At 41.7% G+C, this 17830-nt stretch overlaps 1 protein-coding gene across 1 annotated transcript in view; it reads left to right on the forward strand.

Moving 5' to 3' along the window:
* LOC130683528 (leucine-rich repeat-containing protein 37A3-like) overlaps positions 1 to 17830 on the forward strand; it is a 148525-nt gene that overhangs the window by 16317 nt on the left and 114378 nt on the right. The window contains 8 exon segments of the mRNA XM_057501240.1: positions 73 to 144; positions 712 to 786; positions 2721 to 2839; positions 4922 to 5626; positions 5629 to 6500; positions 6863 to 6964; positions 10893 to 10939; positions 12270 to 12318. Of these exon segments, the coding sequence (XP_057357223.1) occupies positions 73 to 144; positions 712 to 786; positions 2721 to 2839; positions 4922 to 5626; positions 5629 to 6500; positions 6863 to 6964; positions 10893 to 10939; positions 12270 to 12318 (2041 nt within the window).

The following is a 17830-nucleotide window of genomic DNA, read 5'->3' on the forward strand; positions in this document are numbered from 1 at the left end:
ACCAAAAAAAAGAAAATGAATGTGCAAGTTTCGTGAAATGCAGATAATTTTAATTTCATTGCATTTTTTCAGAAACCTCAGTCATAATCCTCTGACAACGGTTGAAGATTCTTATTTTTTCAAATTGAGAGCATTAAAATATTTGTAAGTATTGCAACAATCTCATGGTTTATGAGATGATTTCTGCTCTTTTACTTTAATCGAAGATTAAGTATTTTGCATTTTGGCTAAAAAAGAATTTTAATTTTACCTGGGTTATTGAAATGAGTTTTGGGCAAAGAAAAGATTAAGAAAGAATGTACATGTGCAAGACAAGCTATCAGTCAAAGAGAGTGGTGCTGAAGAACGCACATAGATATGGAATGTGTAGATGCATGTAGAAATATAATTTATCCGAGAAAGCAAAGAGGAATAAGGTGTATTTAAAAAAATAATAATAATCTAGAGTGGTAGGTACAGGTGAGAATGAGAAGCAGGGTGATGACAAAAAAGATCGTAGTGTTCAGGGCCAAGGTCGTTAATTTGATGATGCAAATAAATTTAAATTTCTTCAGTAATTTCTCTCTGGAATTATCATGTGTGGCAGGTAAACTCGAGCTGGCTACACAGAGAAGCCAAAACTGAAGTAATAATGTGTCGTTAAGTATTTTTTTAAGTATAGGGCTTTTGTCTTTGGGTTCGTATCATAAACGTTTGTGCTTTTTCCTTCAGAGACATGGGAAAAACCCAAGTGACACTTAAAACAGTTGAGAGCATCGTCATGATGAGCCCCAAGTTAGAAAAACTGTAAGTTGATTTTTCTTATATTTATTTTCACTTAGTTGATTTTTTTAAAGTTTCATTATTTTATTAAGTCAGGCTTATTGAAGTATGATTTTCATGTAACAAAATTGGCTTTCTAAGTGTACAGTTTGATGAATTTTAACAAATGTATAATTATGTAACCACCACCATTTGAAATGCAGAACTCGTGTTGTCTCCAAAAAGGCCCCTCATGGCCGTTTGCAGGCAAACCCCTCCTCCCACCACCAGCCCCTGGCCACCACCAGTCTGATTTTCGTCCCTGCAGTGTTTGCCTTTTCCAGAAGGTCTTATCAGTGAACTCATATCGCATGTAACCTTTTGTGTTTGGCTCTTTTGACTTAGCATAATCTTTTTGAGAGTCATCCGTATTGTCACAGCTGTCCCTCCTTTTTACTGCTGAGCAGAGTTCCATAACAGTCATCAATTAACGAACATTTGAGTTGTTTCTAGTTTTGGCTATAAAAAGCTATGATAAACGTTCACATGCAGGTCTTTGTGCTGGGTATGTATTTAACTTCTGAAGAAACTGCTAAGCTGTTTTCTAAAGTAGCTGCACCATTTTACATTCCAGAAGGCAGTGTATGAGAGTTGGCTGTTGCTCCACATCTTCACCTGATCCTTATATTCAGTGTTTTACAAATGTTAGCCTTTCTTGGAGGTGTGTGGTTGTGTCTCATTGTGGTTTTAATTTGCATTTCTCTAATAGATCTCTAATCTCTGATGATGTTGTCTATACATGTGCACACATCTTCTTTAATGTCATGTCTGTTCAAATCTATTTTTTAATTGGATATTTATCTTACTGTTGAGTTTTAAGAGTGCTTTATATATGCTGGAAAAAGGCCTTTCTCTCAGATATGTGTTTAGCAAATATCCTCTCTCAGGTTATAGCTTGTCTTCAGTCTATTAAAAGTATCTCTGAAGACCAGACGTCTTTAATCTTTGAATTTTGATTAGCTCTGGTTTTTCTTACAGGTTTGTGCCTTTTTTGTGTCTTATCTAAGAAATCTTTGTCTGGGAACCCATTGCCAGTCCAAAGTCGCAAAGAATTTTTTCTCTTTTTTTTTTCTTTCAATCAGTTGAATACTTGTTGGTTAATTCATTTAGGTCTATCTATGATCCATTTTTATTAGTTCCTTTTCACATATAATGTGAGGTAAGGGTCAAATTTCATTTTTTATCTTTGCAGTTTAAAAAATGTTTCTGTAGGGCTTTCTGACAATTTATTAGAAACCTTACTGCACTGTAAATTGTGCCATACCCCTCCAATATGGTAAGCTAACAGAAATTTGGTATTATGCTAACTGATGGCCTTGCACAAGATTAGTACGGGAAAGGCCGCTGCATTTAGCAGTCTGCTCTCGCCATTTTTGTCAGGTCAGCTGAGAAATGACTGTCTTCCCCTCACCGTCAGATCTACTGGCCACTGCTCTAGCCTCGTCTTCATCAATGTCCCACAGCGTCTGCCAGTCAGTCTGTCTCTTGTCAGCTACATGCCTTCCTCTCTGGGTATCCAAATAATTTCCCTATATACTTAAAATACTAATAGCACACTGAAGAAATTCCTATGCATAATGTTATCTAATGAAGAGTTGATATTCAAATTTCCTCAGTTGTCTCCATTATATCATTTATTTGTAACAGATCAGTGTCACCCAGTTCTAATCCCTATCAGCTTCATTCTAGGCCTACGATACCCACTTCCATTCTTACCCTACTGTTAGGCATCTCTGTCCTCCTGTTTGTTTACAGTATTCAAGAACAGCGGTTGGCCAGCTCATCCCTACCCAACTTCACAGGCCATATGTTCCAAGAACTCCTTTTGCACAGCCCTGTGGGAGGCCTGGGCCTGCCTCTTCTACCTAGTCAAGTAACTCCTTTCCCACTGATTTAATTCTCCGTGTTTCAATTTATAGGATTTTACCTAGCCGTATGGCCTGCTGCCTCTGCCAATTTAAAAGTAATATTGAGGTTTTCTATAATACAGTCAAGCTGCATTGTGACAGTGAATGTCTGACAAACATCGCATATTGTGGTGAGTTACCATTACCCTATGATGTTTTATTAATGTTTTAACTATTAATTTTTAAACTAACGGTGTTAATTGCATTATTTTTATCAATTCATTAAGAGTTCAACTCCCTACATTTCTAAGAACTACTCCTTTGCTAAAAGTCAGATTCTCAGTTAACTTATTAAGCTAACAGTGACAGTGATCCACATACTCAAAGGAACAAGAGAAAGGAATGGAAGGGGAAAGAATGAACATTAGTGGCCACATCCTGTGTACTGTGCTCTCTGCCTGGTGCTTAAGCCCTGAATGAGAACTTACTCACACAAGTATTACAGTTCACAATCTGATTTTATATGCATTAGGTCTCACGTGCCCTTTGTCTTGTAGGACAAGTATAGATATATTTTTGTTTATTTTGTTTTTGCAATTTTTATAGAGGAGTACAAGTAGTGCTATTTTATGAAAGTTTTCTTTGGAACCTGAGAGTTTCTGGTTCTATAACCAGAAGCTGCTGCTCAGCCCACTTAATGGATGGGAAGGCTCTTCTGTTCTTAGACTGTCCAACTCTAAATTTGCTCTGAACTCAAGCCTTTCTATCCCCAAAAACACTCAGGTGCTTTTAAGTATTTTTCTATGTAGAAGGTTTTATTGGCACTAATGTGATGACTTCCAAAATATGCTTTCATGCTCAGATAGCTTGAATACAGGTCTCTGGGGCACATCATAAAGTGATCTGGGGCACATCACAAATAATATTTTGCTTCTTCTATAAATACAATGTTGCTTATTTAAAATAAAAACTTTTTTTGCCAGTTATATCATTCCCTTCTCCCACTAAAGGTGGGCAAAACAGGCATTTTCATTCTACTTCTATAGGTGAGGAAAAATGAGGTCCAAGTGTTATATATTGTAGCCTAGTGCTCAGGTCTGCTAGCCTCGGTTTGGGGCTCTCTGCAAGCCCATGCTCCTCCTTCCTCACGACCCTTACCTCCTCCTCTGACCCTCACCACCACCACCAAAAATACTTGTAATTCTGGAAAATAAACCCAGCTGGCCAGTGAACTTGTGCAGGTGCCCTTGGCCTTCACGTAGTCAGAAGCTTTGGATGGTTCCCCAAGTAAAGCTGGAAATACTAGAAATGAAATTAAATGAAAGCAAAGCAGGCATCTGAAAAAATTTTGTTTTCTCCCTTTTGCATTTTAGGACCTCAAGTATTGTTCCATTGATTAATTGAATGTTCCACATTGACATAACAACCTGACAGCTCTCTTAACCCACACCCCAGATCCCTGCTCAAATTTAAGCAAAGAGCCAGGGTAGACATGGTGTTTTTTAGTTTTTGTTTTTTCCCCCTGTATAGAGCCTTCTCTTATGGGGGCTGGGATATATGGAAGCAGGGACCAAGCAAAGGAATAGGTGCATAGGTGGAGAAGGGCATATGTAGAAGAGAACTTGTTTGCAGTGGGTGGTGGTGTGCTCATCTGTGATGGTAGCAAGAACAGGAACACACTGCAGAGGTGGAGAGAGAAAGCTGCACACTCCCCTTCCATCTGAAGCGTTACAGGATGGGGTATGTGAATGTGAGGAGTCACTGTTAGATCTGCAGAGAATCTAGCTGAGGGCGAGTATTTGTCTTCCAGCGTTGGCTTTTCTTGAGCACAGGACAATTGGCCGTTGGGGACCAATGGAATAATCCTGCACGTAGTACTGTATTTTGCACTATGGAGTGTTCCTAGCAGGAAATGGCTCTTTCAAAAGACATATTCCTCTCGTTTTGTTGTTGCCGACCATAGGTTTAAGTTTGTATTTATTTTTCTCCAAATCGAACCTCAAATGTTTGTGATTCCTGATCTGTTTGAGTGAGATATATGGCTGTGGACTGACAAAAAGCTGTCTCATCAGTCTTTCATTATCAAAAGCAGTCTCTCCTTTTTTTTAAACTGAGGTATCATTGATATACAATCTTATGAAGGTTTCACATGAGCAACATTGTGGTTCTGACATTCACCCATACTATCAAGTTCCCTCTGCCCACCCCCAACCCCATTGCAGTCACTGTCCATCAGCGTAGTAAGATGAACAGCAATCTCTTCTTTCTGACAGATGACGGAACATCTATAGGGGACCCAGAAGGGTCGTTCATGAAGGCATTACAATCCCGGAAGAAGAGTAGCAGCCCTGAGCTGACTATCGAGCCAGAGAAGGCCGCCGCAGACAAAAATGCCATCAGTTTGTCAGCCTTCAAAAGTGAGCAAGAAGACTTTAGCAAGGAAAGTGCACTTAGCTACATATCATCTTATTTCTCTGGACAGATGGAAGGTGCAGAATCAGCATTATTACAATTCATTAAAACTTACAAACTTCTTTCAAACTTACAAGGAGGAGATGAGCCTGTGGGGCATTTGCGAAACAACGCAGAGAACACTTCTCTTCCACCTATATCCAGCATTTCAGCTGACAAAAATAAACAGAAAATAATCTCTGTTCTGGAAGATATCATAGATGCCATGCCTCTATGTTCCAAACTTCTGAGTCCCAGATTTAACCCCCAAATCTCCACCAAAACATTGGAAACTGCCCTATTACAAGAAAACAGCCCACCAGAGATTCAGAGAGTAGGGAGGAGGCCGGGGCCTTTGAAGGTGGTCATCAAGGGCCCAAAGGGCATTCGGGAGAGGCGACGCAGACAAATGAGGAAGGCAGGCATCAACGGGAAGCAGAGGGCCCAGCTCCTTGCGGAGAGCACGGCCGAGAAAAAAGGGCTCACGACGGCATCCCCAAGGGCGCCGGAGCAGCCTCACGTGGAGCAGCCCCCAGGGAGACCGCAGGAAGCTACTTCAGCACAGAGTCTTCATTCCGAGGGGAACAGGAGGCAGCCGTCCCTTCTGTCCAGTACTTGATGGGCAGGCCTCCTGCTTCCAATACTCCAAAATCTCTACCTGAGATTAAACCAAAATCGAAAGACCTAGCTGACAGTATTTTTGTTTTAGAAGCTGCAAGTGCTGGAATGAGAAATATGAAGGCTTCTGAACCAACCTCACACTTAAGAGAAAAGTACCTCTTTCCTGAATCTTTGCGGCAGGCGGGCCACAAAATCCTCAAGGCCAAAATGAGTAGACAGTTCAGCAGTAAAGGCTCACAGAATAGCCCGATGGTTGTGAACAAGCCTCCATTCACTGCAATGAGCCTTATAAACTCCCCTTCACAAGAGGCTTTTTCATCGTCAGAACTGACTTTTCAGAAAAATCATTTTCCAGATTTATTTTCTCTTTTGGATCCAACTCTCAAACTGACCGCGGAAGCACAACAGGAACACGACAATGTGGGCGCTGACTTACCCTCCACATCCACAGCCTTCCCTTTCCCAGGGAGCTCATCTCCAGGTGACCACCCCGAAGCTCAGCTAAACGAGCAGCTGCGGTCCCTCATCACCGACAGTGATGTGAGAAGGCTCATTTCTCGTGTTTGCTGGACTTTGAAAATGGGCTGCTCGGAGACCCACCTGAAACCAGCCTGTGCCAAGCTCATCTTCCAAACCGGCCTCCTGATGAAGCTTCTCAGCGAGCAGCAAGAAGCAAAGGAGCCCAGGGCAGACTGGGATACAGACCAGTGGAGAACAGAAAACTACATCAATGAGAGTCCAGAAGCCCAGAGTGAACAGGAAGAGCAGGAGATCCATGAGGTGAGGATAACTCCCAAAACATGGCCCCCAGCCTGTTGGTCAGTTTGGGACATGGCATTGAAGCACCCCGGCAGGAAGTCCGCGGCCCCTAGTCGGTGTCTTGTCTTGGCCTGGGCCTTTGGGGAAGACAGGGATCTCCCACTGTGCTCATGTAGAGAATGATGCCACAACTGCTGGGGTAGGCGAGCACGGGACCTAACACCCAAGGGAAACCAAGAAAATGCTGATTTATCATTAGCATTAGATTTGGTATGTTCTTGAAAAACATTTACGCTGCTTGAATGAAATAATGAGATGTTATAAGAGCTTTTATCCTTTCCACCTCTTTGTTTTTGAAAAGTCTTTTTCCATTATTTATTCAGGTCCCGAAAGTTCTGGTGCATGGGTATCGAATCGAAGTCATCTTGGCATTGTCAGTGACAGGAGCAGTGCTGGTGTTGATTATAGCTTTCTGTCTCACTAAGGTAAGGACAATTAATTCAGGCTTCCAGAGGATAGTCTGTCTTTAGATTCAGAGTCCACAAACTGAAAATCAAAGCCTCTCTCTCACCTCTTACTACTTGATATTCCTTTTTAGTAACCAGGACCGACATATACTTTATTCTCTTCCTGCAAAGTATATGCCAGATACTTTTAAAGGAACCCCCCTCACCGTCGATCTCTGTGGAACTGACACCAGATAATGAGCCATTAGACTGTTTTGAGAGGTTTAAGAAGGCCAGAGTTGACATGATGGTAAAATATCTTCAACTCAAAACTAAGTCGATTTGACACCAGTCATTCCCTTTCTACCACTGATTTCTTTCCTTGTTGACTGGAATAATGAGGGATGTGTAATCTCCACCCTCATGAGCGATCAGTCACCCTGGAAGAAAGGACACGGCTAAAAGATAAAAGTGTGATCTTGTTGATTCATTAGATTTACTTAGCAACTTTCTTCCCCATCACGTAAGGCATTGTGGAGATAGGTAAAGTCTGATTACTGCAGCCAAAAGCCCGTGTCTGGGTTTCTAAAGCACTTGGTATTGACGGTCCTTCTGGAGCTGGCTTGCCTGCCTGCCTTTTGTGCAATAACGGAATGGTTTGTTACTTTTCCCAACAGGCAGGGCTGACAACAACAGAGTGACTTAATTAGCCGGTAATCCTGACTGTACCTGACGAACCCAACCTCATTTCCTATATGTACCTTTTCTACTGTCGCGGCAGCCTTCTTTTCAGCCAGAGAAGCTCCCCAGGATGCCCAGTCACATGCCCGTTCCTACTTTTGTCTGTTCCTTTGCCCATTTAAAATTCCCTTGTTTCGCCTTGTAGAAGTCCCTTGAGTCTCTGAAAGCCAACTCAAGTTCATGTTTCTTCATGAACCCTTGCCTAAATACTCCAGTCCTCCTGGTCCTAGTCCTTCTGTGAGACTTGTTAACATTTCTTAGAGGCCATGGTGAGGCATTCCTCTCCCCTGCAATGTTAATATGATAAGCAATTTTTTAAACGGCAGCTCCTCAAGAGAGAAACACCAAGGTCAACACACGGTGGAGCAGAGCAGAGATAGTTATTTTTATAGGGTTATAACAATTTATTTTCTTTACTGATCAGAACACAAATGTTGAAATATTTTTTCATAAACATGGAAACATTATGTGAACTAAATATTTGAAAGTGCACTTCTGCCTTTTGTACAATAATATAATCATTCAGTCTAGGGCAATAGAAAGCAAACAAGACCACAGCCTTGAGGTCAAAACTTCAGAGTAGAGATATTTAAGGACCAAATGGCGTCCTGGCCTATCTGTCTTGAGTAAAACCTGACTGGATGGATGAACTGCTAAAGAGAAACTTGTATCTGCAGGTCGCTTGGTCAGGTTGCTTTAGTGTGCCACAGAGGCCTCTCCCTGGTTGTGTAGACACAGCTAGTCTGTGTGTGGAACAGATATATTTCTCACTGTCAAGTCATACTCTGGCATTCTGACTCTTTATCAATCCTGTGATACTAATCAGTTGAGATTGCACTGAGTGAGTTCTCTCTTGGAGAGTCTCTGAGCCTAGGAGAGTGGTAACTAGCATGGGGTCAGCTTGCCAAGGCCTCTGGGAAGGGAGTCATTTGCCGTTGCCCAGGCAGTGACCACTGTACCCCAGTTGGCAGAAGTCCTTTTGCTGTTTTGGAATTCATATAAGCTTCCATAGTGCTTTTAATGTCCATGTAGTTTAACCTTGCATTTATATATATGTCAGTATATATATGGTTTCATTGTTTCTTCTCCTCACTTAGATGATAAGCTTTTTGAGGACAGAGACCATGCAATGTTTTTCCTGTGGTAGACAGTAATGGTGTTCAAGGGGGAAAGAGCAGGCAATGTCAGTTCCACAGTAAGGAACAATGCCACCTAACAATGATCTGAAGTAGCCTACGGAGTCCAGCAATAGACTGACCCATGTGTTCCTAGGACTTTTGAAATGTCACCTTTTCATATTCTCATCGGTGGAAGAATTTAAATAAATGGTAATAGAACAGCTCCCTAACTATATGGGGAGGAGGGAGAAATAACAGCAGATCTCTATTTATCACCTTAAATAAACATATTTCAACAAAAAGAAAAGAAGAATCCATGATCCATGAAAGTATTAGAAAAAAAATAGAAGCCATAGCAATATTTTTATATCTTGTGGTGGGGAAGAGCCTTCTAAGCCTGAGATGACAAGCAGATGTCTTTGATAGATTTGATCACCTTGCCTGCGACACCATTCGTAAACAGTACTGATTTATGCCAAACTTCAGACTACGTCTGCCATACATTTTCTGATTTAATTTCCACACTCCTGGGAGGATGGTATCACCGTCTCTCTTTCACAAAGGAGATCAACTTAAGGCTCCAAACAAAGGTAGAACCCAGTGGTGCTGAACTGCAACGTCTGTGCTCCTTCGCCCACTGTTGTTTTTCCTCCTTGAAGATAAAAACCCTGAGAAATATTTGAAACATTGAAGTTCAGTGAAAGCCACTGAAACGATTAGTATATTTAATGTAAAAGTTTTCTAAATCTAGGGGAAAAGACAAATGATCCAGGGGAGAGAAGGACAATGGCAAGAGCAGGAGGCATGCCGGCCCCACCGCCAGTCCCTCCGCAGGGCCCGGTTGGCGCAGGTTTGCAGGAAGGCCTCTGCCACCTGACGGTATAAAAACAGTGTCTGATATTTTCTTCTGGTTAACATGTGTTGTTGCATTTTTTACTCCATCTAGAATTTGTTTTATTTGCTGTTCAGTGAGGTTGAGGCAGAGAATTTAACTTTTTCTCCCACATGAAGATCCAATTGTTTTAAAATCCTGTATTGAATGCTTCATTTCTTCTTCACTGATCAAAAATACTGTCTGTATCTGGACTCTGTTCTGTTGATCCAGTTACTTTTCTTGTACTAGTAACACACTATTTAATTCCAGGTGCTTAATAACTTATTTTGACATCTGATAGAGTGAGCTCCTGCCCTTTGATCTTCTTCATACATTTCATAGCTTTTCCTTCATATTTTCTAATATTTTCCAGAAAAATACTAGCTGGCTAGATTTTAATTTAAAAATTATCATGGGATTTGAATAAGATTGCTTTATATTAGTAGGTAAATTTGAGGAGAACTTATATCTTTACAACAATTTAGGAATGTGGTATCTCGGGTCATGTATTCATGTCTTCTTAAAGTCCTCCAGAAGAGTTTTAATGTTTTCATCACATAGGTCTTAGACGTTTTTTGTTAAGTTTACCCTGAGGTACTTTATGCATTTTTGCTGATGTAAATGGGGTTTTCTTCCATTTTAAAATTAGTTATCCATGGTATATAGGGATGCTTTTGAGGTTTGTATATTGATCTCTTGATTTTGTATCTTAGTGAATTCTCATATTATTTCCAGTAAAATTTTAGTTGATCCTCTTGGGCTTTTTAGGTAATTCATCGCTTCAAATGCAAATATGTTTGTCTCTTCCTTTACAATACTTCACTTTTCCTATCACATTGATTAGGACCTCCTCAACAATAATGAATAGTCGCAGTAGTAATAGGCACCCTACTCTTGTTCTTTTCTTTTTTCCACTCTTGTTCTTGAATTTAAAACAGTGATGCTGTTTAGGATCCTTGCGGATAATTTCTGTTCCTAGTTCCAAGAGTTTTTATTAGGGATTATCTGTTGAATGTTATCTAAAACAATCAGTGAAATATATTGCAAGCTACCTGCACGATCTCAAGTTAGGTACTGTGGAGGACTCCAAGGACAGTTAAATAGAACAGAATTCCTGTCCCCAAAACCGTTATCATCCCACTGGTAGATGAGATTTAAAATAAAAAGATGAATAAAGATTTGGAAATAGTGGTCATCATGATAGATAATCATATCATGTTTTCTTTCAAAACAGATGTGCTCCCGTAGAAGAGCAGCGCTGGATGAAGAAGAACGCTCAGGGTAAATATTGATCTGGCTGTGTCAAAGTAGAATTTTAGAACTAGAGGAAAGCTTAGAACTCATCTGTTTCAATCACGTCATTTCACGGTGAGGAAACCATCAAAGGCAGGAAGAGTACTTACCCTACTGCCTCTCAGAAGCAGCTCCCCAGCCAAAGCTGAGTTAGAATGCGACTGGCACAGACGCATCTGCTGTCACGAGGCCTGGAAGGAAAGCGACTGGAGGGGGAAAGGTTATGGTTGTACCTCTTCCTGCTGGGGGTGGACATGCGGCCTTGCCAGAGGACTGCTCAGAGGCTCTGGGGAAAGGGCAGAGAAGGCCACGTGGTCCTGGATGCTAGTCTCCTTCAAAGCTGATGGAAGGTCGAATATATGAGCCCTTCCTGTCAATCATCCCTTCGCATCCTACTGGCTTTCGGGTCCCCAGTGTCTGTTGCCTTTAACCAAACCTCACAGAATTTTAACTGGGAGAAACCTTGTTCAGGAGTTTATCTCTACTTCTTACAATAAACAAATGGAGAAGGAGAAAAGGAAATGATCTTGCCCCATGGTCATTCTGAGAGCGAGTTGCAGAAAGAAGACGGTTCCTTCCCACTGGGGACTTCTCCACTGGTCATTGTGCTTGGGCTGTGAGCTCCATTTTATGACATGACCCACTACACGTACCATACAGGCATAAGTAGTTTCTAAAACAAACTTATTATGCACTCTGATTTTTTTCTATTCCATTTGTACTCAAAAGAATATTTTGTGTTTCAGTGCTGGTCATGACCTTTAAGCTGATTTCACAACCCATTCACTTGGCAGTGAGAGTCTGACACGTGAAAGTTAGTGAGTTAGTTGGACTCAGCAATAAGTTGGTGTGATTCAACCTGTAGGAGAAAGCAGTAGGGAAACGGAAGCACCTTCTCCCCCACCCACCAGCAAGTGACACATGTGAGACTGAGTCCAAAGGATACTGGTGTAAAATGCCTCTGGAGAGAGTGAAACGCTTCTGCCTGGTGTGCTTGAGCCGTTCGCTTACTGCACAAGGGCACTTGGCCAGTGGCCAAGAAGGTGTGTGGGGCTGAAATCCTGCCTACACTCCATGCCAAGCCACATACAAAGGTCTCCCCAGGGACACTGTGGGGCTATAAGGGACAGATACGGAGAAGTTCTGAAGCTCAGCATGCATGGAATGATTTTCAGGATCCCAGGTCTGTAGTGATTTTGCTTGTGATGATGGACTGAGGTACCCATTTGGTCCTAATAAGTCAGAGATACACATTGTGAGAGACATGAAAAATAGCATGAATCACTAATTATTATCTGTGTGTGTGTTTTCCTCTAAGGGGCTTCTTTCCACTTCCTGATAAACCCTCAGAAGAGCGTAAGAATCAGGTAAATTTGAGGAGGATCAAGTACTGTGCTGGAGAAAGCAGGGGATGAATGGAATTAATGCCTCCTTTCTATTTTTTTTAGAAGGCCTTTTCCTGGAGAAGGCGGCTTTGGCTCAGGAATATGTACAGAACCGTCAGTCCCTCACGTGAGAAAAACCTGACGCAGAAGCTACTTGAGAGGGATGGAAGGTAAAAGATTAGGGACAATTTAAAATTCTTACCTAAAATGAGGTAATAACAAAAAGTTTTACTATTCCTTTTAAGAGTAAAAGATTTGGCATTATTCTTCTTGTCCCAGGGAGCTCAGGGAAGTCGTAATAGAGAGGAATGTGACTTCAGGGTTGGGTGACAAAGGGAAGGGAGCGAAGCGCAAGATACCGGCACAGAGGAAGCCCCAGCCTACCCCGGGCCACCTACAATAAAATGTGTAATTCTCTCTCCTTGAAATGTGTAAGCTCATAACCAATCCTGGCCGTCTGGTAAGGAATTAAAGTATAAATTCTTAAATACTTACGTGCAAATAACAGGTGCCATAGGCATGAACAGCAGGGCTGCGGCCAGAATCCCTCACTGCAGCCACTCCTTCTGCAGAGGTAATGCGGGCAAAGAAGGACAAATGACGTGTCCCTCCCTCATTTCACCAATATCATCAGTTCCTGGAAACTGGGAAACATATCATCCTCGAGGAGTGTAGATTATTAAGTCAAGGAAGTTTCTTCTGGGGCTCTCTCTCCCCTGGTTCATCAAGTACCAGTTCTTTACAACCTCCTGACCTCTGGCCCACAGAGTATCGCCCACTTCTGGCCCCTCTCACAGGGTCCTTTGGAGGCCAACATGCAGCCTGTACATCTGCCGCCACAGAGGAGGAAAGAATGGCTTCCACCTCCTTTGTACCCTTCGGATTTCACACAAGTAAATTTTATTGGTGGAACCCTGCTGTCAAGGGAATCTGTGAAATGTTCCTGGGCTTCCAGCACCTGCAGAGAAGGCGGTAGAGATTGGTGTCAAGAGCCAACCAGTGCCACTCAGCATCCTCCATATTGCAGACACGGTGAGAAGCCCCGCCTGTACTCGCAGGGATCATAGCATCCTTTTTTTTTGTAGGCTTAATGGGTGTTCCAGTCTTGGTAAAAGTCAGAAACCTGAAAGGTGTCATTCTAGCTGGAAAAGAGATGAGGTGCTGGATGCTGGTGACATGCACTTATCCCCGAGGTGACTGGAGAAACACTTTAAGTTTGTGAAAAATAAACTTTTTTCAGGAGTTATCCTGAAAGATAATAACTAAAGTAAGTAAAAGGCTAATAAAAGACACCTTCCCTTGTCAAAAACAAACAAATCAGAGACTATTTTATGCTGTAATGACAAATTTCAATCAGTGTTATACTATTGCAATGGTATGGGGGAAAGAGTCCATCATGAACTGAACTCAAGTGGGATTTGCACAGAGGTGGTATTTTAAAAGGGACTGAGAGCACAGGGCAAGGTTGAACTGAGAAGAGGGCACAGAGCAGCCAGGCTAGACTCTGTTCAAGGAGCGTGTGTCACCTTCCAAACCCACAGACCCACTACAGCCTAACACATCTTTTTCTGTACCTCAAAGGTTCCTACTGCCCACAGATAATTCACTTCAGAGGTATATACTTTTTGAAAAATGATTTTCTGGGTTCCTGGGAAGAGAAGAGCCCTGTGGTACGGTTTACAAGGTGTATGAGTGTGTATACAAGCATTTACGGGGTGTGTACCTCCTCACTCCTCCTGATGGGACTGTTTCTTATGGCCCCTCAGTGGTACCTCCTGGCCAGAGAAGGCCGGTGGTACATACACACATGGCTGAAAACATACTTCTGGCCCTTCTTGTATGTATACTGGCTAGTGGCTGCTCCTCCCTCTCCTGAGCCTTCTGAGAATCCAAGTTCTGCTTCTAAAGTGAGCCTATTTGCTCTCTCACCCCTGCTTATGAACCCAGTGAAGTACGTCACAGACAAATGCAGGTTTGGGTGGCAATAAAGCTGTCTGGAGCCTGATGGCTTAGTCTTGGTCCATAAGACACATCAAACTCCTCTGAACGTGGGCCTACAGAAATGAAGATTTTAAGTTTCATGTTTTTCCCTGATTGTCTTCCGGCTGAGCTCTGCTCTTACATACACCATCACAATTGGGAACAATATTTCCAGACATGCTAGTGAAGAATTAGATTACCAATCCCTACATTTATGGGCAACTGATTTTCAACATGGGCACCAAGACATTTCAATGGAGAAAAATCAGTCTTTTCAACAAATGGTGTAGGAATAAGTGAATAGTCCCATGCAAAACAATGAAGTTGAATCCCTACCTCACACCATATAAAAAAAGTTAACTCAATATGTATCAAAGACCTACAGGAAAGAGCTAAAGCTAAAACTCTTGGGAACAGGTGCAAATGCTCATGTCTTTGGCTCAGACAATGGTTTCTTAGATATGACATCTAATGCCTAAGCAACCAATAAAAAATAGACAAGGTGGACTTCATTAAAATAAAAAACTTTTGTGCTTCAAAGGGCTACTATCAAGAAAGTGAAAAGACAGTCCATTTCCTATTCTAATAGGAAAAATATTTGCAAACCTTAGCATATACCTGATAAGGTTCTAGTATCCAGGATACATAGAGCTCTTACAACTCAGTAATTAAAAAAGACAAGTAACCCAATCTAAAAATGGGCAAAGGATTTGGAGCCATTTCTCCAAAGATATAGAAATGACCAATTAGTACATGAAAAGATGCTCGACATCATTAGATAGTAGTGAAATACAAAACCATAGGGAGATACTACTTTACACCGAGTAGGATGACTGTAATTTAAAAAAAAAAGACTAGCAAGTGTTGACAAAGATGTGGAGAAACTGGAATGCTTATACATGGCTGGTGGAAATGTAAAATGGTGCAGCCCCTGTGGAAAACAGTTTGGTAGTTCCTCAAAAAGTTAAACACAGAGTTACCATGTGACTCGTGTATGTATGTGTGTACCCAAGAGAATTGAAAACATGTCCACACAAAAGCCTGTAGCTGAATGTTCATAGCCACATTATTCATAATAGCCAAAGAATGAGAGAAAAACAAATGCCTGTTAACAGATAAATAAATTGTGGTATTATCTATACAATGGAACATTATTGGCCATGGCATATGCCATCACATGGATGAACCTTGAAAACACACTAAATGAAAGAAGTTGGTCACAAAAGGTCACATATTGCATGATTCCAATTATACTAAATGTCCGGAATAGGAAAATCCATAGCTAATGGATAAGGGACTTCCTCACAGGGTGATGAAAGTGTGCTTGAATCATGTAGTAGTGATGTTGCACAACCTTGTAAATATACTAAAAACCACTGAAATGTATACTTAAAATGGTGACTTTTATGGCATTTGAAGTATATCTCAATAAACAATTGGAGAAAAGTGTGTGTTTGTGGAATCACTATGGGGGTGGCAAGTGGGTGCTGGTTCTTACTCTCAGGCCTCACTCCCTCCACAGAAAGGTACATGGAGTCAGCCACAGTGAGCTCTGACAACAAAGGGGAAGCTTCCTAAGACAGAGAAGGGAGAGACTTGTGCCAATAATTGTATGTGTCCAAACCAGTGAGACACAATGGGGTCGCCTTCTGTAATGAACGAGGGAGGCAGGTTTTTGACAAATGTCCTCTGTGAGGTCCCATCTCCTCGTGGACTCCAGGAGGCTGTGTAGTGAGGATTTAAGAGCAGGGCTCCAGAGTCCACCTGGCCTTGGTGAGCACACTGCTGTGGCCCCACAACAGTTCCCAAAGCTCATGGACTTCCCTTATCTGTGCAATAGGCATGGTGACAACACCCACCTCTTACGACCTTGACAAAGACTACATGAGATAATATAGGTAAAATGCTTAGTTGAGTGTTTAGCACAAAGTAAGTTCCCCATAAACATTAACCTCAACTTGCTACTGCAGTTGTTTTTATTATCATTGATAAGACTGCCTAGCCTCCGCATATGCAAATGTAAGAATGTAAGCAAAGGAGCAAAATTATGGCAACAGCGTAACCAAAATGGTTATCAATTATAAATGAATCCTAATCTATAGAAAGGTTTTAATGACAGAGTAGACTAGTTGTTAGAATAAGTGGGTCACTTAATGCCTAAAGAAATGCCACCAAACAGTAAGAAGCTTGTGTGATAAATTAGAGTTTTCAGCAATTCAAAACCAAGGTCAAGGTGAAGTCATGTTAACAGAGCTTTACCAGAATCAGGAGGGGACTTCAGGACCTAATGAGAATAGGACACGTAAATCAAGTGGAAACTAGTGCTAGAGGTAAGATTTTGAAGGAAAGGTATAAAGAAGGGAGGGAGGGAAGAAAGTTTAAAAATTTGCAACATAGAAATGAAACAAACTGCTACAGTCCCACTTCTGCTGGCTCAGAGCAGTGTTTCAAAATCTTTCTGTTCAAGATTTTTAAAACTTTGTGCTTTCATTTAGAAAACAATCTGAAAAAGATATACATATTATATACACATGTATATATGTGTATATGAGTAAGTGAAATAAACAAAAAGCATGGCCTAAGAGTCTGGGTGATGACCTCATAAAGTACCCCTGCCAAGTGATTGTGCTTCTGAGCCTGCGGTTTTCCTGAACATGAGGACTATCCAACTGGCAGTACATGCCATGTACTTTTTGGCATTCGAGGGCCACACAGTAGATATATACCTAAAGCACAGAGCAGGGCTGCATAAGCATAATCATTTCCAAGGGAAGGCCTCGTGACAATGACATCTGTCAAATCTTACCAAGGTTTTGCAGCAGTGTGTACAGAGACAGGTAGTGGGAGAACTGTGGTCACAGGTTCCCAGCAGTAAAATGACAATGACACCACCCACTGAACACCCACCATGTGTCAGGGGCTGCTCTAAGCACTTTACATGCCTTAACTCATTTACTCCTCCCAGCATTCCTACCCCCATTTTGTGGAGGAGGACATCAAGGTCAGAAAGGTTGAGTAACTGCCCAATGTTGAAAAGATGATTAATGAGAGACTAGGGAGTCTGGCTCCTGAGTCCACATTCTTTTTAAAAAAAATTATTCATTTATTTATTTTATTAAAGTATTACTGATATACACTCTTATGAAGGTTTCACATGAAAAAACAATGTGGTTACTACATTCACCCATTATCGTGTTCCCCCCACCCCACTACAGTCACTGCCGATCAGTGTAGTAAGATCCCACAGAGTCACTATTTGCCTTCTCTGTGTTACACTGTCTTCCCCAATTCCCCCCACACCACGTGTGCCAATCATAATACCCCTGATTCCCCTTTGGCCCCACTCCCCCCACCTTTGGTAACCGCTAGTTCCTTCTTGGAGTCTGTGAGTCTGCTGCTGTTCTGTTCTTTCAGTTTTGCTTTGTTGTTATACTCCACAAATGAGGGAAATCATTTGGCACTTGTCTTTCTCTGCCTTATTTCACCGAGCATAATACCTTCTAGCTCCATCCAT

The sequence above is a fragment of the Manis pentadactyla genome, chromosome 4, assembly GCF_030020395.1.
Source record: "Manis pentadactyla isolate mManPen7 chromosome 4, mManPen7.hap1, whole genome shotgun sequence".
Classification (NCBI taxonomy): Eukaryota; Metazoa; Chordata; class Mammalia; order Pholidota; family Manidae; genus Manis; species Manis pentadactyla.